Here is a 20,885-nt window from a genome sequence, read left to right as displayed (position 1 = left end):
CTCAGAAGGAGAAGAAGAAAAACTTTGAAGATTTAGTGATCTTACTGCAACTAAAAAAGGGGAAACGCAACCGCCCAAGTCTCTCAACCGTTTGTATAACTTATAGTCTAGTACAGTAGGTAATGTATCTTATGTACATATAATATGTGTATATATACATTCGGGTATGTTCGGGTTTTCGGATATAACCGAAACCGAACCCAAACCCAAACTACCAAGACAGTAGCCCCCTATCGGATATTTGTAAGTAACGGGTTTGGATCGGTTTCGGGGTTTTTGGTTCGGGTTCGGGTTTGGTTTTCGGATTTCGGATTTTTGCCCAGGCCTAGTAATAACCTTTGTTTTTTCTCCTATCCCTTGAGCATCCCACGTTCAAGAGGTCTAGTTGTGTAGAGAGACATGTGATAAAAAGGATGTCACGTATTTTACTACAATCACACAAAAGGATATCTGCAGCAAATACGAGCTTTGATAAATTTAAAGTTTGAAGACAAAAGAGCAAAACTACTACGTATATAAAGTATAAACCATTTACAAGTGGGAAAAACAATTTAGCTACACAATTCCATAGTGCTCTTTTCTCATATATATTATGTTCTGCTTCCTGAAATCAACCTTCCTATGCCTTCAAATGTCCTTTTCTACCCTCAAGAAACCAATAGGAAAATTTACCTCTCTTCATCTATCGACTGACTGACTACACAAACAAGTTTACAACTGAGTGCAAAAGAAGATTAAAAAAAATTTAATCCTAACACGACGGAGGCTGGAGCTGCTTCAACCGTCTTACAACTTGCTTCATCGTCGGCCTCGTCGATAGAGAATCCACCGTACAAACAACCGCTAAATGCAGAACCTCTACTAGATCATCATGTGGACCTGCGTCCCACAGTCCCGCTGTGAAAAACTCCTTTGCCCGTCCTTGTCTCAACAGCATACAAGCCCATTGCACTATGTTGAAACCGTTACCGTACGACACAAACGACGGATCCAGTGCTTTCTTGTCTGAAAGCAGCTCTAGAAGCACCACTCCGTAGCTGTATACATCTGCTTTGTCCGAAACTCGGCAAGTCATCGCGTATTCTGGAGCTACATACCCAAACGTACCCGCCACACCTGTCGTTGCGTGCGTTTCCGATGTCCCAAGCAATCTCGCTAACCCGAAATCTGATAAATATGCGTTGCAGTCATCATCTAGTAGGATGTTGCTCGGCTTAACATCTCGGTGAAGCACCCTTGGGACACACTGGTCGTGGAGGTAAGCAAGTGCACGAGCTATGTCCAGAGCAATCTTGTGAAGAACTCTCCAATCTCTTGTGGATCTTTCTTGGATGAATTTCTCAAGGTTGCCTCCTGGGAGGTAGTTGTATACCAAGAACATCTCAGTTTCGCTAGCATGGTAACCGATGAGTGTCACAAGGTTTGGGTGTCGAAGTCTACCAAGAGTTTTAATCTCTGCGTGGAACTGTTGGATACCCTGAAACCGTCCAATCGAGAGGCGTTTGATTGCGACAACCACATCTTGGGATATTTCTGCTTTGTAGGTCGCTCCAAATCCACCGTTTCCAATCAGATTGCTCGCGTTGAAGTTCCCTGTGGCTCTAACAACATTGTCAAAGGTTATTGCAACTCCGATGTCCATGAACATAGTGACTTCTCGTTTCGTAGTGGCCATGATCTTCGATTTCGGATGCCATTTCCTAGTGTAGAAGAAGAGAATCACAAGAGCGATCAGAACCGAGACAATAGCTGAAGCAGATGCAATTGAGGCGATCTCTAGCGAGTTGAATCCACCCTTCCCTGACGACTGAGATGGAGAGTTTTCAACCGGCGAAGATGCATAGTCCTGCGTGATAGAATCTCCCGTGGAGTCTCGGGGATCCGAAGACGGCGTTGTCAGAGAAAACACATGGCAAGGTCGAAGATAGGGGTTTCCGCTAACAGTGCTGCATTTCGTCAGTCCGTTGGTTGAAGGAAGTGGACCTGACAGATTGTTGAAGGAAACATTGAAAACAGCAAATGTAGCAAAACCCGACGGGATTGGGCCAGAGAGGTTGTTATTGTTGAGAAGCAACACAGTGAGATTCCTCAAGTTGACGAAATCATGAGGAATGCCGCCAGATAGATAATTAGAAGAGAGATCAAGAACACTCAAGGAATGTAACTGACCAAAACTCTGAGGAATTTGCCCGGTGAGGTTATTATTCGCAATAGAAAGATATGTCAAAGCTGTCATCTTCTTCCCTAGGCTTCCCGGTATCTGACCTTGCAACTGATTACAGCTCAGATTTAGAGCAACAAGCGAGCCTAGATCCCCAAGACCTGATGGGATTGTCCCAAAGATCTGATTTGACGAAGCATCAAGAATCTTAAGAGACGTGCACATGTTGTTTATTCCTTCAGGAATCCGACCTGAGAGCTTGTTGAAGCTTACATTGACATAAACAGCTTTGAGTTGATCGCATTTATCAAACAGATTTCCCGGGAATTGCCCATACAACTGATTCCCTCCAGCAGAAAATATGTAAGAGATTCGCTTTCCCAACCGCTCCTGTGCAAGTGGTACAGACTTGAGAGTACCGGTGAAGTTGTTGTCTGCGAAATTATGAAACACTGACGGACCTCCATCACCTCCAAAATCCATCAGGGATGTTCCAACTTGAGCCTTCATGGTGAAGAAGGAGAGATATACCGACGATGGATCATTGTAAGATTCGATAGAAAACCGGTCGATGTAAACAACAGGAGGACAATGGGCTGTGGTATTGTTGGAAAACTCAGGGATTAAACCCGTTAAGCTGTTTCCGCCAACATCAAAGACACTCATACAAGGGACAGAAATATCTTTGAGAAGCTCTCCCGTTAGCATATTTGAGCTCAAATCAAGAAGACGAAGGTTCCTGCATTTACTAAGACCAACAGGAATTTCGCCTTTAAAGAAGTTTTGACCCAAATTAACCATCTCCAAGTTTTGACAAAAACCCCAATCTCCTGGAAATCTCCCTTCTAACGTAGCTCTTGGCACCCAAAGTATCTTTAGTTTCGGAAGCCTAGTGATTTCCTCTGGAATACCTCCTTGATAGAAATTGAAATCCTCGGTCATCGAGGTTAAGTCAGCGCCTGGAGGTAGATCCGCTCCCCCTCTAATACTATTAATGTCATCATACACATTGTACAGATTCGATAGCACGAGAACAGACAAGGAAGTGCAATTACCGAGTTCAACAGGTAATGGACCACTAAGAGTGTTCCTAGAAACATCCAAAACCTCGAGCTTCTGAAGGTTCCCGAACTGTAAAGGGATAGTCTCCTCCAATGTATTTATATACAACAACAACGACCTTAAACTGCCACACTTGCCCAAACTCTCTGGAATCCTCCCAGTCAAGAAATTACCAGACAAATCTAAATGCTCAAGCTTTCCACAGTTATCCCCAATATCTTTAGGCAAAGAGCCTTGAAGCCAGTTTAACGGCAAGTGCACCACTCTGAAACTCCCAACAAAAGCAGGAACAGTTCCATTCAACCAATTGCCACCCAAATTCAAAATCTCCAACTTGGACAGATTCTGCAGCGAATTAGGGATTTCGCCTGAAACTCGGTTAAACCCTAAATTCAAAACCCGCAAATTCCGTAACCCAGTAAACTGAACAGGCAATGACCCGGTCATCAAATTCCCTTCCAGATCAAGAACTTCAAGCTTCTCCATTCCCCAGATTCCGACAGGAATCTCTCCACTAAACGAATTGAAGGGCAGAGACAGAACCCTAAGCTCTGTGAGGCCGACGACTACAGAAGGCAAATTCCCAACCAAAGCTCCATGATTTCCGGTACAATCCCTCCGAATACCAAATCCATACAGCGGAAACTTACCAATATCACCACAAGTGAAACGGTTTCGACTGATTTTAGAACTCCCTTTATCGCTTCCAGAGCCACTAATGTTGAGAGCCATGACTCGAGAGGTCGAATCGCAAGACACACCAAACCAGGAGCAGTAGTCTTCGCTGTCCTCAACCCAGCTAGCGAGAAGCGCACCAGGGTCCGATACCGTTGTCTTAAAACGAAGCAACACCGATTTGTCCGAATCAGCTAAAACAGTGATTTTGCCGGATAGACAGGTAGCGAAACAGAATAACCAGAGCGAGAATACAACGTGTGAAGGCATCTGTCTACGGAAAAAACGCCATTTGATCACTGAAGAAGGCAAAGAAGTCATATTCGTAACTTATCCCTAAAATGTTTTGTTACACAAAAACCCTAAACCCACCTCGCAAAAGTCTGCTAATTTAGCAATTGACAAGCAAAAGATCCTTCCTTTTACCGTTCGAAACAATCCCAAGTTACCGAGCCTTTAACCCTAATTTGGAGGATGAAGGAGAAGCTTTTAGTGAGAGAAACAGATGAAGCAGAGAGAGGAGAGAGAGAGAGAAAGAGATGAGAATTCAACACTGTCACTGAGGAAGACGCGTTTTTTTCTTCTCTCTCTGTTTTTTTTTTTTCGTTAAAGAAATATCCTAAATGTTTTATTTAAGATCTATTTATTTAATTTTATCCAGAAAATTAAAATCTTCTAGTGTAGTTGGCCCACTTTCTTGATTTCCTATTGGCTAACAATCTATTATTTTTGAGCTTCGAATAAGCAAATTTCGATTATATTTAAATTTAAAAGTTACTTAAATAAAATCATGTTATAAAATTATTAAAACACTAATAACATTGTAGTCTCTAAACTCAAAGCATCAAATCGCAATAGGTACATGATTGATAACAGTAGGTAGATGCGAGAGATTATCATATCACTAAATTTGAGGTCACATATATTTATTATTATAATTATATTATGAGCTTAAAAATATGTTAATAACGATATTTCAACTCTCCTAGTGTATTATATACATCACTCTCTCATCGACCAATGTTATGCTAATATCTTGAAGCTACACATTTATTACAGATATATATATATATATATATATAATTCACAGTTAACTTGTAATCAGAAAAACTTCATAATCTAGCACTTAATATATTTCCTACTGATGGATAAATTTAATAATACATTAAATGCATGTGACAAAGATGTGTATATATATATATATATATATCTATATTAACATTTTTAAAGACACTTATGAAAAAACTCTCATTCAGCTCACTTATTTACAAGGTCCTGCCACTGTATTTACTTATTTAAAATTAAACAAAACAAATTTACGGTAACTGGTAGAAGCCAAAACAATTAAGTGGCCCATTTACATTAAGCCCAACTATACGTGTCCTCCATTACGTCCAACTGTTCTCCATCAAAACGAAATATCCTCCATTGAATAAAACTCCAGAAAATACATTTGCTTACTGAAATGAAATATGAACGCATACGAAATTTAACACTCATTAATCCATTTGAAGTATATGCGATGGTGAACACATCAGTATCCAAATCTTTATACACTCTCATTTGACCAAACGACACAATCTCTACATATATATGGTAATTTTACAGGTTCTACATAATCACTTTGTTAACAAAAACTTGAATGAAACAACATCATCTACATTCATAACAAGTATACAAATAGTGAATGATTGATTCCGTAAACCTGAAACACTTTTTATACTACTCAGAAAGGATTTATCAAAATACCCAAACTCGATTAAGGTTTTATAGTCAACAATAATTGTTCACCCAATCGGCACCGCTTGATTGGAGTCAAATTCTATTACTATCCTCACATAAAGGATGACATATACAAAATTAATAGAAGTCAGGAACTGTTTTACCTCAATATGTTGCTTTCTTGCCCGATTGTCTGGATCAGAATCGTCGTAAGAGATATTGTACCCAATCAGCTGCTTCAATAGGAAGAAAAAACTGATAGAATATAGAAACTAATAGATCTTGGATCTGGCCGATTAATAAACGGAAAAGGATTTAGTTGTCTGTATGTGTAGATTAGTGTTCTTTGAAAGACTGTTCGATTGTATATTATTGGAAACAATAGAAATGGAAACGAAAAGAAGACAAGCGAGATAAGAGGAAAAAAAATTGACTACACTTCTTTAATTTCACGCATCTAACCAACCTTTTTCCCCCGTGTCACAAGTCCCGGTTAAACCGGTTAATAATCGTAATAAATGTATAAAAATTACACGGTTAAAAATGTTAACCCACCACCCAACAATATGCAATACTTTATAATCACATATATACTAAGTGCTTCCACTTAGTTATCTAAGAACAGAATGATAAATATTTAATTTTACTAGCAAACAAGTTTTCATGAACTTACTAAATTTAATTTTAAAGTCGTATGGTAGATAAAAAAAAACGTATATAAATACACATCAATATACATTCCCAAGAAAAAACATATTTTTAATTAAAATATTTTTAACACAAACTATATTATGATTATATATCAATATACATTCCCAAACATAAAAAACATATTTTAAAATAAAAAATTTATTAAAAAAATGAAGCCGCGGTGTACCGCGGATCAAAATCTAGTTGAATAACAAAAATATTGTTAAATATTTATAATTTGTTGTCATACACAGCAGACAAATTAGCCAACATTTTATGGGGGATAAAAAGAGTTTTGAGTTTATAGTAATACTTTTCAATGAATAATTATAAGGAAAAAAAAAGAAACTTTTATTGAATTATATCTGTCTTTTAGCTACTACTTATAATAATAATACGTAATCTTACCAAAAAAATAATAATAAACGTAATAATGAAATGTTGTGGTCCTTTGTTTGTACGCATCACCATGACATAAGAGTTGTATCATTCATCAGCCGGTTTACAACATGACCGAACCAAAATGTTGTGTCAATCTTTAAAACTGGAAGTCGGTTTGGTTAACACTCTTGAATTACAAGTTACATACACATATAAGAAGAAGAAGAATATGTTTCGCACGCAAACGCTAGAAATCTGATCGTCTACTTAAATAAACCGCATTTTGAAGGACAATGGAAGCAAGAGAACCAACCGATTCTCGAAGCTTTTAGCGATTGCGTTCGAGACTCCATTTTTTTGGATGCCTTCCGTTGTGGTTGTTGTTGTTGTGATTCCGGCTGCAACTCAGTTAGCGTACCAGATTCTGAATAAGGCTGCGGCTGGGGCTGTGGTTGGGGAGGTAGCACCGGCGACTGAGTCAGCTGATACCCTCTGATTTCCATAGATGGCGTTTTGATAAGTACATCTTCTTTTTGCAGTCTGTTACATGAATTCCAACGAAAGTATGTTAGGGTTTCAAAGGTTTCTTCTTTCCCAAGAAAACATCTATAAATCAATATTTCGCATGTCAAACAACTTACAGTGGGAATGCGAAAGAGCCAATGCTGTTGGTGCTGGTGTCCGAACGACAAGAAATGCTCGGGGAATGTGAAACTATACTGTTGGAGTCTTCTGGTTGATTCTCCTTCGCAACTTGTACTACTTCCTTCTTTTCTAGAATTTTGGTTTCAGTTTCCACCAAAACCTCTGCTTCTATCATTTCTTCTTCTTCTTCTTCGTGTTCATCATCGCTCTCGACTTCACCCCTCCTCTCTTCTATTTCGCTATCATCGACCTCAGAGTCTGAGGTCTCCACCTGGTATTGTTCCTCCTCTGCAATAATCTCTTTCACAGATTCATCTGGTTTCTTAACCGGAGGAAGAGCAAGCGGAATAGGAACCGGGTCGATTTCGTGAGCTGGTTCTTCGAGTCTCGGTATCTCAGCCAACCTCAAGGGTGCAGCAAATCCATGATCTTCCCTTGTCGAAATGTTAAAACTCCCATCGTGGATGCTAAACAAGGATTCGTTAGAAGCTATGCTCCAATCCGCCGAATTACCCGGTTTGCTAGAGAAAACCGAAGATGGAATACGGTTTGGATCATAAGCCTGATGTGACTCTCTCAGTTTCTGTGCCGACAGCGATGGCTTGGGAAGAGGAAAGTGTCGGATATCAAAGTGTCCATCTGAAGAATCAGATGTTATCGATGATGATCGTGATGATGAAAAGGAAGAAACCGAATTCTTCCACTGTTCTTCTTTGTTTCCAATTTCTGTATCCATTGTCTCCTAATTGAAAGAAAGAAACAGAGGCGCTCTGTTTTCGAATGATTGTATAAAACAAAGATTAGAGATTGATCGAATCACACCTGGGAATTATAGGGAGAAGGTTTAGACTGAAACTTATGAGGGACTTTTTATTTTCTTTATACGACGTAACAACAGAAGAAATAACAAGAGTAACAAACAAAAATACAAGTCTGAATGAAGTTTTTGTTTTATTGTTTTGTTCGTTGTTAGTTGTCTAAGCAATAATGGACTAAACTAGAGGTATTTTACGTTCAGTTAAACGAAGTTAGTAACGAGACATTAAGACAAAACCTTAATTTAGTTCTTTATTAAATGTGTTATTCATGATTTAGAAGATGAATCATCAATACTCACCTCTATTTTTAGCAAGACCATCTAATAATATTGTAAAAGAAATAAAACAGCTTACTACAGTTGTTAAAAACCCTGTAAGTTTTTTTGAGCATAATTATTTACAGAACAGAAAAACAGTAAAATATATTTTGTTTTTGTTTTTGTTTTATAGGAAACCAATGTTTTTACTCAATTTCTTAATTTTGTTGATTACCAAAAAAAAAAATCTTAATTTTGTTTTTATTATACGCGAACATAAGAATTGAGAAATACATTAACCTCGGTCTTGAACGTTTGAGAAAATTAAAGATAAAAGAATCCATAAACCACCAAGAACACATGCAAAAATGTATTCGGTTCAACCCAAAAAATTCACAGTTTCTTCATCAGCAACTGACAGAAGATAAACCGGATTCCGGTTTGCGTAGTTCTTGAATCTGAAACAAATTTGTTTAAATGAAGAGAGTTAGTTCATTTCTAAACCGATATAATGTAAGAAGCAATTGGGTGAAACATGTATATAAAACCGAGTTGGTATAAAGAAATTGACCTTGGTTTGATTAAAGCTAGGTGGAATAAGAGAACCAGAAGCTTTTCTGCTTCTTGCAAGAAGACCTTTAGTAACTGGAGACATCATTGCATCAGTTGGGCTTCTGTACCTGAGAAGAAGCAAAGAAAAATAAAATTAAGTAACAATCGAGGATGGTTTGAACCGGTTAGTTAACGTAAACCGAAATACCTCTCTGGGTGCTTAAAAGCTATAGGGACTCTTAGACGATCGGGAGTCCCGATTTTCTTCATTGGCTCGTTGGTGGAGGAGACTCGACGACGAGGAGATTCATGATTCAGGCAAGATTCTAGAGGCGGAGATTCAGGGCTTAAAGCGGTGGTTTCTTGGTGGTCGTCGGATAGGATTTTGATAGGCGTTTCGAGAGTTGGTTCTTGCGACTCCATTAGAGAGAGAGATGATGAGGTAAAAAACTGAGTGTGACGACGGATTTGGGTCTACGTTTCATTTATATGTGGGTGTATTGGTTGGCTGAGAACATGACCGTTAGTCGCAACGGTCGGATTTGTGCATTATCTAAAAGTCTCTGTACATTTTATTTCCACAATGAGATTAGTGACCGTTTTGTATTTTTTTTTTTTATAAAAAGTAATGTGTATTTTTAAAAACTTCTGTATCTTTGACTAACATTTTAGAATATTTTTTCCCATATAAGTTTTATTAAGGAGATTTTTTTTCCAATTTAGTGACCCAAATATATATCTTACTCAAATATGAAAGAAATGTTTAAACATCTGTCTCTTTAGTAGTGGGTTTAATATTAAGTCTAAAACCATGAATTGCGTTGTAAAGAGGCCAGGCCCAATAGAGGTGTCGTCGAGAAAAGGTTTGCGGCCGAAAGAGAGAGAGAGAAGGAAGGAAGGAACAGAGACGTATGATTGGAGGGTGACATAAGGGAGACTGTAAAGAGCACGTGAGAGGGGCAGCAGAGATTTACCGCTTGGTGTCCTTAGAAACGTCACACAAGGAAGAAAGAAGGAAGAAAGAGGAGGCTGACACAAAACTCTGAATCTGTTCGGACAAGCAAAATATATGCGTAAGCAAAAGTTTCTTGATACGACCTTAACACTATTCCACCTCACTACTACTACTACTACTACTAATCATATCATCTTTTTTTTTTTTTTTTTTAACAATGTGATGATCTGCGTATTCATTCATACAAGAGGATACGAAAAGAGTCATTATTATGTGTCTTTACTATCTCATTTGCCAACTACTACTCCTGCACTTCTTTAAATACCCATAATTTTTTTAAAATCATTTTTCCAAATTATATTTTCCATATAACGTAGGTGATACTTTTTATTAGCGAATCTGAATGTTTTTTTAAGTAAAAAAAATATATGTGAAAATTAAAAAAAGAAATTGCTAAGCACGGAAATAGAATCTTCTAAAGCAGTTGTCAGATTCTTCCCAAATTAAGGGCCTTACTTAATAGAGCTCACAACACAACAACAGCACAAACGCGGAACAACCAAATAAGTTACTTTATATTTTATTAAAATCACGATTTTTTTGTTCATAAAGAAGAGAAAATCAGCAATGATGTTATAATTAGGTTGTTGTGCTGATATTTTGAGTAATAGTCGGAATGTAACTTAAAATGAATAATGTATAAATCCAAAAAAGGGTGTCATGGCTGTTGTTGATACGACGAGGGCGAAGCAGTGTAATATATATATATGAAATGAAATGAAATGGTGTGACGCATTGAATGGCTTCTCCCTTCTCCAGTAACTTCGCGTGTACGTAAATGATGTATACTGTAGTTACTACTACTGTATATATTACTAACATTGAACAGCTAAGCCGATTATTTAACATTTTTTCGATAGCATCCATAAATATATACATGAATGCGTTGCGTTATGTAGTCGTCAATAAAGGTCCATACTTAAATGCGATTGTCTAATCTTTTTTTTTTAAAGTTATAAGGATCAAATTAATACAAATTCACTGTGATAAGTTTATATATAAGTAAATACGAAAGGGGGGAAATGTATTTGCAGTGACTTATGAAAAGATGGTCAAAGTTGGTAGCCTTTGTAGGTATTTTATGATCAGTAAAGATAGAATACTTTTTGGTTTTTCTTCTAACATCGAGACATCAATTTCTTCCATGGGTCCATTATATATATATGTTTATTTACTAACATATACTATATATAGAGAGAGAGAGAGAGAGAGAGAAACCTATATATATTTATGTAGAACATTTTAATTTTTTTATGTTTGATGAAATTAATTTGGCTGTTCATACAGTTTCGAATTTAATTGAAACTACTAAGCATGTAGTATTAGAGAAAAATAAAGTTGTATATGTATTCATATCTATCATGTCGAGAGGACATTGAATAAGTTCCTGTTTGGGGGGTTCAATGGAAAACCCATATTATTAGTATTCATATATACAAAACTATGCACAAACAAATTGTTTCAGAAACCAATTCGCAGTTACTACTATCCAACACCAAGGCATCTCTAATTCATATCATAATAAGACAAATGATGTGGTTATACTTGTGCGGTGTATGTATGTATGTATGTATGTATATATGGACACACACGATTGATTTAAATGCTCTGTCATATCAAAAATTAACGTATTTACTATTATTACAAGCTGCTGGTGGTGTCATTGAAGTCATCATTGTTTCTTCTTCCATTTTCATAAAGTTACTGTCACTACTACTGCTGATTTTGGTTCTCCCTTTCTTTATTTTTTTATTTTATTTTTTTCCTTACCATCACCCAACTTTTCGCTATTATTATTTATCTTTTATAGAGGGTTTTGGAAACATAAATTTCCAACCTAATAATGAAAGATACGTACCTGATTTAATCAAGTTTAGATTATTCGATTTTAAAAAAATAAAAAACAGCAAGCAAGTCTAGTTTTGGGGTAAAAAAAAATAACTATAGAAGTAGGTGTGTGCAAATATTTTTTGACAAAACATTAGCATTATAACATCTACGATTATAATAAAATATATTGATGAGATTATATTATGCAATTTAAAAACATATTGATGCAACAGTACAAACTATGGAAATTGGTACCACATGAGTTTAAGCATTCACTTTTTCTTTAGTCAATTGTACTAATCAAACTGCCAAAAACTATTTTTTCCCTTCAAAATTTTGAAGTAAATATATGCTAATAACTTTATTTGTTTCCAAACTATATTATTATTATTATGTAATTTGAATATTATCCTCGTTTCGGCTTATCTCTCTCTCTCCCTATTTAAGAGAGGCTAAAGATAAGAACTGTAGCGAAGCCAATCTCAAAAAGTCTCCGACACACTCTAAGATTTCTTTTTTCTTTTCTTTTGTTTTCTCCTTCTTCTTCCTCTGGCCATGGCGAATATGGCAAAACGTGTAATTTTCATCACTCTCATCATGGCCATACTTGTAATGACGTCTCAAGGAAGAGTTCAAACACAAGGAGGAGAGAAAGAAGCAGAGGCAGACCGAATCACGTCACTTCCCGGTCAGCCTAACGTCACGTTCGAGCAGTTTTCCGGCTATGTCACCGTCGATAAACCCTCCGGAAGATCACTCTTCTATTGGCTCACCGAAGCTTCTCACCTCCCTCTCTCCAAACCTCTCGTCATTTGGCTCAACGGAGGTGACCCTTTTTTTTACCAAACAACATTTTTTTGTTTCTTCTCATTCGTCTTTGTCCAATTGTTTTAAGCTTCTTTGTTTTTTGGAAAATACTTTTCTAAAAAAATTATTTCCTTGCTAACAGTATAAGAACTAGATCTATTTTAGCAGACCAAACTATAAAAATCTCTGTCACACTTCTTGAATGGGTATGCAATAAATCCGTTTATAAATGTTTTATTTCTATTTATTTATAATTTTCTAAAACCACTCGTTATCCATGAAACTGGACTTATATATATATCTCTTTTATTTTAATTTACTATATTTGGGTTTGGCCTACTGAAATGAAGCATGAGAATAATGCCTCCTAACTACTACTATTGGAGGAGACTTACTCACCCATATTTCTCAAATAATATCGATTAACCTCTTTTTGTTATGTGTATTTTATGATGTGTCTAGATTATACAACTTGTCATCACAATAATGCATACATCTATATATATATACATACATGCATAATGCATTCAATAGAAGATGGTTGTAGTTTGCTTGCTAGTTAGATACGTATATATATATAAATAAACAAAATATTAATCGTTGTAATTGCTAGATAAAAAGTTATAACATTAAATGCAATATTCAAACTAACATTGAATACACAACTAACTCTTGGTCTCTTTTCTTCACTTATTAAATAAATTTCTCAACCTCTTATCATTCTTTTTTTTTTCCCCTTCTAGCGTTGGGGGTAAAATAAATAAATGACTCTCTCTATTTAATAAATTTAATAGTATATATGATGTATTAGGACCGGGATGTTCCTCGGTAGCGTACGGTGCGTCGGAGGAGATTGGACCATTCAGGATAAGCAAAGGTGGGTCTGCTTTGTATCTCAACAAATTCGCTTGGAACTCTCTCTCCAATCTCTTGTTCCTCGAAGCTCCCGCCGGCGTCGGCTTCTCCTACACTAACCGTTCCTCTGATCTCTTCGACACCGGCGATCGCCGTACCGGTAATTATTTTTTACACCAACCCCCCCTCTACGGTTTAACTTAACCGGTTGTTGAGACTCTGTTTCTATGTGTGTTGTGCTGCTGCAGCCAAAGACTCGCTTCAGTTTCTTGTTCAATGGCTTCGCCGGTTTCCGAGATACAACAACCGGGAAATCTATATCACCGGCGAGAGTTACGCCGGACATTACGTTCCACAGCTCGCCAGAGAAATCATGAATTACAACAAACGGTCCAAGACTCCCATCAACCTCAAAGGAATCATGGTAATTCTTTATCGAGATCAAGATCCTCTGTTTCTTCCGTTACCAAAAAATCGAATTTTTGAACATCTCTCTTCGTTTTATAGGTTGGAAACGCGGTGACGGACAATCACTATGATAACCTGGGAACGGTGTCGTATTGGTGGAGCCACGCGATGATCTCCGACAGGACGTACCATCAGTTGATAAACACTTGCGATTTTAGTCGCCAGAAGGAATCTGATGAATGCGAAACCCTTTATTCTTACGCCATGGAGCAGGAGTTTGGTAACATCGATCAGTACAACATCTACGCACCCCCCTGTAACAAGTCAAGCGACGGTGGTGTTGGCTCTTCCGGCCGCCGGAGTATGCGGCTCCCTCACCTTCCTCACTCCGTAAGAATCTATCTATTTATCTCCTCTGTTTCTTCTGGTTTGATTCCGGTTCACTTGTTTAAATTACTGGTTATCTCGATTTGAATAAATGTCGTTTTACGGTTATTGGAAGCAGGTATGGAGGAAAATATCAGGGTATGATCCATGTACCGAGAGATATGCAGAGATCTATTACAACCGGCCTGATGTTCAGAAAGCTCTACATGCTAACACCACTAACATTCCGTACAAGTGGACAGCTTGCAGGTTCATTCCAGAAACTAGAGATCGTGTTAAGATGATTACTTATGTTGGATAATATAACTCGGGTCTTTTAAATAGAATTGGTCGTTGTTATTTTGGTGGCAGTGAGGTGCTAAACCGGAATTGGAACGATACAGATTCATCGGTGCTTCCAATATACCGGGAAATGATTGCCGGCGGGATAAGAGTTTGGGTTTTCAGTGGTGACGTAGATTCAGTAGTACCAGTGACGGCTACTAGATACTCACTTGCAAGACTTAGCTTGAGTACCAAAGTTCCGTGGTATCCTTGGTATGTCAAGAAACAGGTAATGTCTAGTTTGTAAACCTCTAAAAACCCTAATCTTGTTTGTTTTGGTAATCATCACCGGTTTAATCAAGAAATTGTGGATTTAGGTGGGAGGATGGACGGAAGTGTACGAAGGACTAACGTTCGTGACGGTGAGAGGGGCAGGTCACGAGGTTCCATTGTTCAAGCCACGTGTTGCTCTTGAGCTTTTTAAGTATTTCTTGAGTGGCAAGCCACTTCCAAAAGCTTGAAACTAAAATATTATTTCTAAGTCGAGATCGAGAGATCGAGAGAGAGATTGTAACATTTGAAATCATGCCCGAGAAAGATGAAAATGTAAAGTTTGGGTTATGAGATGGGTATTAAATTAAACCTAGTCTATTTAATGTCTGAGTTATTTAATCTATGATCGTTTAGTCCATTTACTTTCTCTCTAAGCCAACTACGAAGAAGATCATTCATGGTGGTGAAAGTTTGTTAGGAAAGACAATACCGAAATTAGGAAACTTTAGTTTCTCTTGATAGTAAAAATTTTCTAATTTCTAGTTTCGATATTGTCTTACAAAATTTCTTTTGCTTGTAAAAATTTTACGGTTGGAGTGAGGAGAGAAATTTTCTTAAACAAACTCTAACCGTAAAACAAAACTCGCTAATTTCTTTTTGCCTTGGTTTGGATCCAGTTTCGATTTTCCTGAAATTATAATACTGGAATACTATTTTAACAAAGTTTAGATTCGGTTCGGTTTTTAAGTTATATTCAGAACCAAATTGTTTGGTTTTCATAATCAAACACTCTTAAATACTGTAGTCCTAATAGATAATGTATTCGTTGTTGTTTTCTTTATTTACAACTACAATAAACTAGTTAAGTTCATTTGCTCTCTCAATTCAAACTTGGGATCTAACTATTCTTGATTCCCTAAGAGAAACGACAAAATCAATTAGAATTCGTTGTCGATTCATCCCGTCTTTCATTTTATAAATTTCCCTATAAATGAATAAAAAAAACCTTTGATTTGGATGATAACTCCAAAACAAAAAAAATTATGGGAAGGGCACATGTTGTGGTCATACCGTATCCAGCACAAGGTCATGTTCTTCCTCTATTGAGTTTCTCAGGTTACCTTGCAAAACAAGGAATCCTAACTACATTCGTAAACACCGAGTTTAACCACAATTGCATCATCAATTCCTTATCCAATTCATCTCATGTTGCGGATGGCATCAATCTTGTTTCGGTCTCCGACGGTTTAGAAGATTCACCGGAAGAGAGGAACATTCCAGGGAAGTTGTCTGAATCGGTTTTGCGTTTTATGCCTACCAAAGTGGAGGAACTGATCGAGAGGATGATCGCCGGTGGTACGATCATAAGCTGTGTTGTAGCGGATCAGAGCTTGGGATGGGCCATCGGAGTTGCGGTTAAGTTTGGGATCAGACGTGCCACTTTTTGTCCCGCCGCGGCTGCGTCTATGGTTCTTGGATTTAGTATTCAAAAACTAATCGATGATGGTCTCATAGATACTGATGGTAAGAATAATATCCCTTTTCAATCCGGTTTTGATGCCTTAAAAGTTTACATATATTGTTTCTTTACGTAGGGACTTCGAGTGTAAATAAGACAATTCAACTATCTCCTGGGATGCCGATGATGGAAACAGACAAGTTTGTGTGGGTTTGTCTGAAGAACAGAGAATCTCAAAGGAACATATTCCAACTTATGCTTCAAAACAATGAGACAGTTGAGTTAACGGATTGGTTTCTGTGTAACTCCGTGTATGAACTCGAAACGGCAGCGTTTGGATTGTACCCACATATATTACCAGTTGGTCCCATTGGGTTGGCTCATTGTTTTCAAGAGGATTCCATTTCCACGTCATTAGGAAGCTTTTTATCTCAGGACCGGGATTGTCTGGATTGGCTGGACCGGCAGATTCGAGGTTCGGTGATATATGTTGCCTTTGGGAGTTATGGAGTTATCAGCAACAATCAAGTAGATGAGCTAGCAACTGGCCTAGAGCTTACCCAGAGGTAAAAGTTTGAACTTAACCGGCTTTGCGCTGTGTGGTTATTATTAACTAATATATTACGTTATGTTGGTTCAATAGGCCAGTCTTGTGGGTCACCGGTCCCGGTGGTCAACAACCAATCAAACTCTGGTCCGATCGTGTCAAAGTGGTGAGATGGGCACCACAACGGGAGGTCCTTTCCTGTGGAGCCATTGGATGTTTCGTGAGTCATTGTGGGTGGAATTCAACTTTGGAAGGAGCCCAAAATGGCATACCTTTCTTATGCATACCTTATTTCGCAGACCAATTTATCAACAAAGCATACATATGCGATGTATGGAAGACTGGATTAGGATTTGAAAGAGATGGACGAGGAGAGGTTCTGAGGTTAGAGGTGAAGAAGAAGATCGATGAGATCATGAGAGAGGATGGAGAGTATAAAAAACGAGCTACGATCATGAAAGAGATTGTGATGAAAAGTGTTGCAAAAGATGGAGTTTCTTATGAGAATCTTGATAAATTTGTCAACTGGATCAAATCACAAGTGAAGTGACAAGGTTTCAGTAGTTCTGCAATGCATGTATGTTAATACAATGTTTGTAAGGAATATAAATAAATACATTTGATACATCAATGATTTTTGCAAACGGAATAAAGAGAGGAAGAAATGAAATGCATACAATTCAAATTTCCAACAACTTATTAGTGTGTGTATGGGAAAATTATGAAGAGAACAAAAAATTAAAACAGAGGATCTCTAGCATTTTCCAGTAGAGGGTGATAAAGAGTAAATTGGTACACTTATTTTACCAGCGATGATGGGAAATTATGAAGATACAGTAAGAAAAACTCAAAAATAATGAATCCATCATAGCTTTGTTCTGCTCTCTCCGCCTGCGGAATCTCCCCGTGGGCAAATCTTGTGGTTCTGTGACTGTTATTTCAGAGCCTTAGTAACGGTTCCAGTAGGTTCTGCGTCTGAACTTGTTGTAGTCTGGCAAGTCTTGGATGGGACCGATGGCTGAGATCGCAATGTCCTGCACATAATCCCAAAAGCATTCACTTAACAAAACTTAGGTGCTGTACTCTTGTTTAGCAGTCTAAACCCCCGATCTCTTCTCTTTTTTATTCTTGGAGGATAGAGAGGGAGAGAGAGATATGACTTACCTTGTCATACACATATTTGTTGGCAACACGTTTTACCGTGCTGGCATCAACAGCATCAATCCTAGCAAAGAGTTCAGCGATTGGGATTCTACGCCCATAGGTCAGGAGCTGCACATAGCACAAGAATTTATGCGTTTTAGAAAAATGACTTTGCTACTTCATCAAAAAGGAGAGAGAAGCAAGCAAAGATAAGGTTTGCTTATCTTTGACCAATGCAGTTCTAAACCAGTAATTTTTTTATTAATTATCAAGTTGCTTAGAATATTCAAGGCATACCTGACGACCAATGTCTTCAGCAATTGGGCTAGTTCCATCCATGTGAAGTAACAATGACGATTTCAGCTGCAGAGAAAAATCCAGTTGGCATTTACATACAACTAAGTAATAAGTTAAAAAAAAAAACAGCTAGGAAATTAAAAGCCTTAAAGAGATCACATCATGTAACTGGCAAAAGCCGAATCTTGAGAAAGAGAGAAACACAGTTTGTTGCTAACCTGATTCCGTGCACGTGTCACATCAGCGTCTGAAACTCGGTAGGCCAGCTTGGTTACCTCATACATAATGGCATATGATAGATCATCCAAGCAATCGGCCTGAAAAAATAGCTTACAATATGTTAAACGAGATAAAATATTCATGAGATGAATATGATTTTATCGAGTAATTCAACAAAGTGATAACAGCTAAGCTAGCTATAGAATTCTAGGTTGACCTTAGCAACTGCATACACGCCGAACAGTCCAGTATCCTTGTAGTTGGTGTTGAATGCCATTATGCTTTCTGCTATTTCATTAATGGCAACCCTCTGGGTCAGGTCAGAACTGCACATAGAAGGATAATGCTCATCAACACATTGCAATAAAGCTATTCTTTGAATCCATGGCTATAAGTATTTGCAAGAGAGCAAACTCACCCCACGTGTTTTCCCCCACCAACATTTTTGTTCCAAGAACCCAACATGGTTTGCATAACCATAAGCGCAACCGAATCTGGATCTGTCCAAGATGCTCCCTCAAAGGCAACAGCAAATTGTGCAAGGGGTAGGTCATCATCAATCATTCGGACCTGACAAGAATTTCAAGGGTAAAAGAATTAAGAAAGAAGGAATACTGCATAATAGAAAGTAACAATCATATAGGTTGTGTCTTACCTCAGAACCAGTAAAACTAGCAGGTTCATTGGCAACCAGTTGGGAAGTAGATGTTGGATCAGATGACAACTTGGTAAATAGCTTCTTCACTTGCTCAACAACTTCCTCATGATTGACGGCTCCTGCAGCAGCAATCACCTGAATATATTTTGGATAAGCCAACATAAGAATCCTAACAAATTCAATAGCAGATTGCAAGAAATGATAAGAGGTAACCAAAATTAATACCATCCTGGAAGCTGTGTAGTGAGTCTTAATGTAGTTCTGTAGGTCCTCTCTGGTGATCGACTTAACGTTCTGAGCAGGCCCCAGAATAGTTCTTCCAAGGGGTGTATATTGGAATGCAGTAGCATGTAAATGGTCAAGAACCACTTCATCTGTTTGTCCCTCTACCTACGGCCAAACCAATTACCAAAAACCTACAGCTTAGGGTGTATTCTATCTTTAACTGAGGGAAGAAGAAACAAATAACTCTTAATGTCTCCCTTAATGCAACAATGCCCAAAAACAATACGACCAACATAGGAATAAGCCAATAACAAAGTGCAACAAATAATCCAAAAAAGAGAAAAAAGTTTTTATTTTCAGGCACACGGGAAACTGAAAAATAAAAAGCATTGGTCTAAGAACACGCAACAACATCTCTTTATCAAACATGTGAGTATAAAAAGAGGCAGATTTGTGAAGAATAAAATTTTCATTTTTAGGCACACGAGAAACTGAAACTGACGGTATTGATCTAGAAAACATATAACATACTATAAAATCAGTCTATACAGCATGTGCTTAAGCCAATGCAGAGATAAATCGAGAACAGACGGAAAAGTTTTAGTATTGAAGTACAGAGATATATACATACCTCTTGCATTTCCCTGAGGATCACATCTCGTTCCCGGTTGATTCTATCTTCCTCGAACTTGGAATTCTGTAAGATATCAGCCAACACATCCAAAGCTTGGTTCACATTCGAATCCATGACCTTGGCATAGTATGTGGTCTGTTCCCTCGATGTATAAGCGTTCAAATGACCACCAATATCTTCGATCTCTTCCTCCAACGCCCTCACAGTACGTTTCCCCGTGCCTTTGAAAATCATATGCTCCAGAAAATGAGCAGTGCCGTTGGTCTCATCTGACTCGAACCGAGATCCAGCGTCGATCCAGACTCCAACGGTGGCGGTCTTGGCCGAGAGATTGGACTCAGTAGCCACTCGGAGCCCATTGGGCAAGGTGGTGACACGGGTCTCCGGAGCTGACAAGATGTGATTGTGGGAAGCAAGGATCGGAATTGGCGATGCGTATTTAAGGAACCTCTTATCCGGATTCTCGAGCTTCTTGATCTTATTTTTAATAAGCTCGGCGGCGTGATCGTATGGCATCAGATGCGGCGGCGGCGGGGATGGGGTCGCCGGAGATGTGGAAGCCGGCGCCGAATCGATAGCTGAAAACGAAGAGGAGGATCGTGTGACTTGATTCAGAGACAAACGCCTCTGAGATCGGCGAGCTAGGGACAGTAGATTCTTCATCGCCATTTCTGATGATGGCTTCTCTTTGCTCTCTCTCTCTCTCTCTCTCTCGTTCTCTTGCTCTCTAGGGTTTGATTGAAAAGCCAAAAATGGCAGGGACGACTCGAGATGCGAAGTAATAGCCAGTGGTTATGCGATTATAAAACGACGACATTTTTAGACACTGTCTAAACCGATGTCGTTTTAATATATAGTACTTGTCAACTAATTTTCAAAGGCCGTATTGGGCCCATTATTG

General features: G+C 38.1%; 6 protein-coding genes and 1 long non-coding RNA gene across 11 annotated transcripts; 2 read left to right on the top strand and 5 right to left on the bottom strand.

Moving 5' to 3' along the window:
- Window positions 1-496: 496 nt before the first annotated feature.
- Window positions 497-4,478, bottom strand: LOC17890881 (LRR receptor-like serine/threonine-protein kinase RPK2). 4 transcript variants are annotated; one of them, XM_023785663.1, is made up of 2 exons: window positions 4,271-4,478; window positions 497-4,197 (listed from the first exon to the last, which is right to left on the bottom strand). In XM_023785663.1, the coding sequence occupies exon 2, from the start codon at window positions 4,166-4,168 to the stop codon at window positions 752-754; it is 3,417 nt and encodes a 1,138-aa protein (XP_023641431.1). In that variant the 5' UTR covers window positions 4,169-4,197; window positions 4,271-4,478; the 3' UTR covers window positions 497-751. The 4 variants fall into 4 exon arrangements, with proteins under 4 accessions (XP_023641431.1, XP_023641432.1, XP_023641433.1 ...); XM_023785664.1 differs by having other exon boundaries at window positions 497-4,172; XM_023785665.1 differs by having other exon boundaries at window positions 497-4,168.
- Window positions 4,479-5,093: 615 nt separating this feature from the next.
- Window positions 5,094-5,961, bottom strand: LOC111831719. Its single transcript, XR_002834868.1, has 2 exons — window positions 5,785-5,961; window positions 5,094-5,358 (listed from the first exon to the last, which is right to left on the bottom strand). It is a non-coding gene; the product is annotated as an uncharacterized LOC111831719 (long non-coding RNA).
- Window positions 5,962-6,954: 993 nt separating this feature from the next.
- Window positions 6,955-8,072, bottom strand: LOC17892965. Its single transcript, XM_006299499.1, has 2 exons — window positions 7,333-8,072; window positions 6,955-7,231 (listed from the first exon to the last, which is right to left on the bottom strand). The coding sequence occupies exons 1-2, from the start codon at window positions 8,070-8,072 to the stop codon at window positions 6,955-6,957; spliced, it is 1,017 nt and encodes a 338-aa protein (XP_006299561.1).
- A 583-nt stretch (window positions 8,073-8,655) lies between these two features.
- LOC17891611 lies at window positions 8,656-9,400 on the bottom strand. The gene is made up of 3 exons (XM_006299970.2): window positions 9,172-9,400; window positions 8,983-9,091; window positions 8,656-8,869 (listed from the first exon to the last, which is right to left on the bottom strand). The coding sequence occupies exons 1-3, from the start codon at window positions 9,384-9,386 to the stop codon at window positions 8,819-8,821; spliced, it is 375 nt and encodes a 124-aa protein (XP_006300032.1). The 5' UTR covers window positions 9,387-9,400; the 3' UTR covers window positions 8,656-8,818.
- Window positions 9,401-12,272: 2,872 nt separating this feature from the next.
- Window positions 12,273-15,220, top strand: LOC17892235 (serine carboxypeptidase-like 25). The gene is made up of 7 exons (XM_006297532.2): window positions 12,273-12,634; window positions 13,427-13,630; window positions 13,719-13,894; window positions 13,978-14,268; window positions 14,384-14,514; window positions 14,617-14,818; window positions 14,907-15,220. Exons 1-7 carry the CDS (start codon window positions 12,364-12,366, stop codon window positions 15,048-15,050), a joined length of 1,419 nt encoding a protein of 472 aa, XP_006297594.1. The 5' UTR covers window positions 12,273-12,363; the 3' UTR covers window positions 15,051-15,220.
- Window positions 15,221-15,821: 601 nt separating this feature from the next.
- Window positions 15,822-17,546, top strand: LOC17891103 (UDP-glycosyltransferase 83A1; the record flags this gene model as incomplete). Its single annotated transcript, XM_006297596.2, has 3 exons — window positions 15,822-16,326; window positions 16,398-16,827; window positions 16,905-17,546. Coding segments are annotated over 3 exons (1,389 nt in total), but the record flags the coding sequence as incomplete, so codon positions are not given.
- On the bottom strand, window positions 17,479-20,738 carry LOC17891141 (probable mitochondrial-processing peptidase subunit beta, mitochondrial). 2 transcript variants are annotated; one of them, XM_023785746.1, is made up of 9 exons: window positions 19,982-20,738; window positions 19,351-19,515; window positions 19,123-19,260; window positions 18,886-19,037; window positions 18,685-18,793; window positions 18,467-18,565; window positions 18,249-18,314; window positions 17,969-18,080; window positions 17,479-17,842 (listed from the first exon to the last, which is right to left on the bottom strand). In XM_023785746.1, exons 1-9 carry the CDS (start codon window positions 20,651-20,653, stop codon window positions 17,748-17,750), a joined length of 1,608 nt encoding a protein of 535 aa, XP_023641514.1. In that variant the 5' UTR covers window positions 20,654-20,738; the 3' UTR covers window positions 17,479-17,747. The 2 variants fall into 2 exon arrangements, with proteins under 2 accessions (XP_023641514.1, XP_023641513.1); XM_023785745.1 differs by having other exon boundaries at window positions 17,973-18,080.
- Between the last annotated feature and the right edge of the window lie 147 nt (window positions 20,739-20,885).

The sequence above is a fragment of the Capsella rubella genome, unplaced genomic scaffold (assembly GCF_000375325.1).
Source record: "Capsella rubella cultivar Monte Gargano unplaced genomic scaffold, Caprub1_0 scaffold_3, whole genome shotgun sequence".
NCBI lineage: Eukaryota > Viridiplantae > Streptophyta > Magnoliopsida > Brassicales > Brassicaceae > Capsella > Capsella rubella.
The sequence above is the reverse complement of the archived record's forward strand: the minus strand, read 5'-3'. Positions and strand labels throughout refer to the sequence as shown.

Bases quoted from the DNA above. Each gene is read 5' to 3' on its own strand.
- LOC17892965 (XM_006299499.1), bottom strand. From the start codon at position 8,072: ATGGATACAGAAATTGGAAACAAAGAAGAACAGTGGAAGAATTCGGTT. The intron at 7,232-7,332 runs GTAAGTTGTTTG...TTCATGTAACAG, and splicing joins GGCTCTTTCGCATTCCCACT to ACTGCAAAAAGAAGATGTAC.
- LOC17891141 (XM_023785746.1), bottom strand. From the start codon at position 20,653: ATGGCGATGAAGAATCTACTGTCCCTAGCTCGCCGATCTCAGAGGCGT. The intron at 18,794-18,885 runs GTGAGTTTGCTC...TTCTATGTGCAG, and splicing joins GGTGGGGGAAAACACGTGGG to TTCTGACCTGACCCAGAGGG. The intron at 17,843-17,968 runs GTCATATCTCTC...GATTATGTGCAG, and splicing joins ATATGTGTATGACAAGGTAA to GACATTGCGATCTCAGCCAT.
- LOC17890881 (XM_006296796.2), bottom strand. From the start codon at position 4,219: ATGACTTCTTTGCCTTCTTCAGTGATCAAATGGCGTTTTTTCCGTAGA.
- LOC17891611 (XM_006299970.2), bottom strand. From the start codon at position 9,386: ATGGAGTCGCAAGAACCAACTCTCGAAACGCCTATCAAAATCCTATCC. The intron at 9,092-9,171 runs GTATTTCGGTTT...GCTTCTTCTCAG, and splicing joins GCTTTTAAGCACCCAGAGAG to GTACAGAAGCCCAACTGATG. The intron at 8,870-8,982 runs GTCAATTTCTTT...AATTTGTTTCAG, and splicing joins CTAGCTTTAATCAAACCAAG to ATTCAAGAACTACGCAAACC.
- LOC17892235 (XM_006297532.2), top strand. From the start codon at position 12,364: ATGGCGAATATGGCAAAACGTGTAATTTTCATCACTCTCATCATGGCC. The intron at 13,895-13,977 runs GTAATTCTTTAT...TTCGTTTTATAG, and splicing joins TCAACCTCAAAGGAATCATG to GTTGGAAACGCGGTGACGGA. The intron at 14,819-14,906 runs GTAATGTCTAGT...TTGTGGATTTAG, and splicing joins CTTGGTATGTCAAGAAACAG to GTGGGAGGATGGACGGAAGT.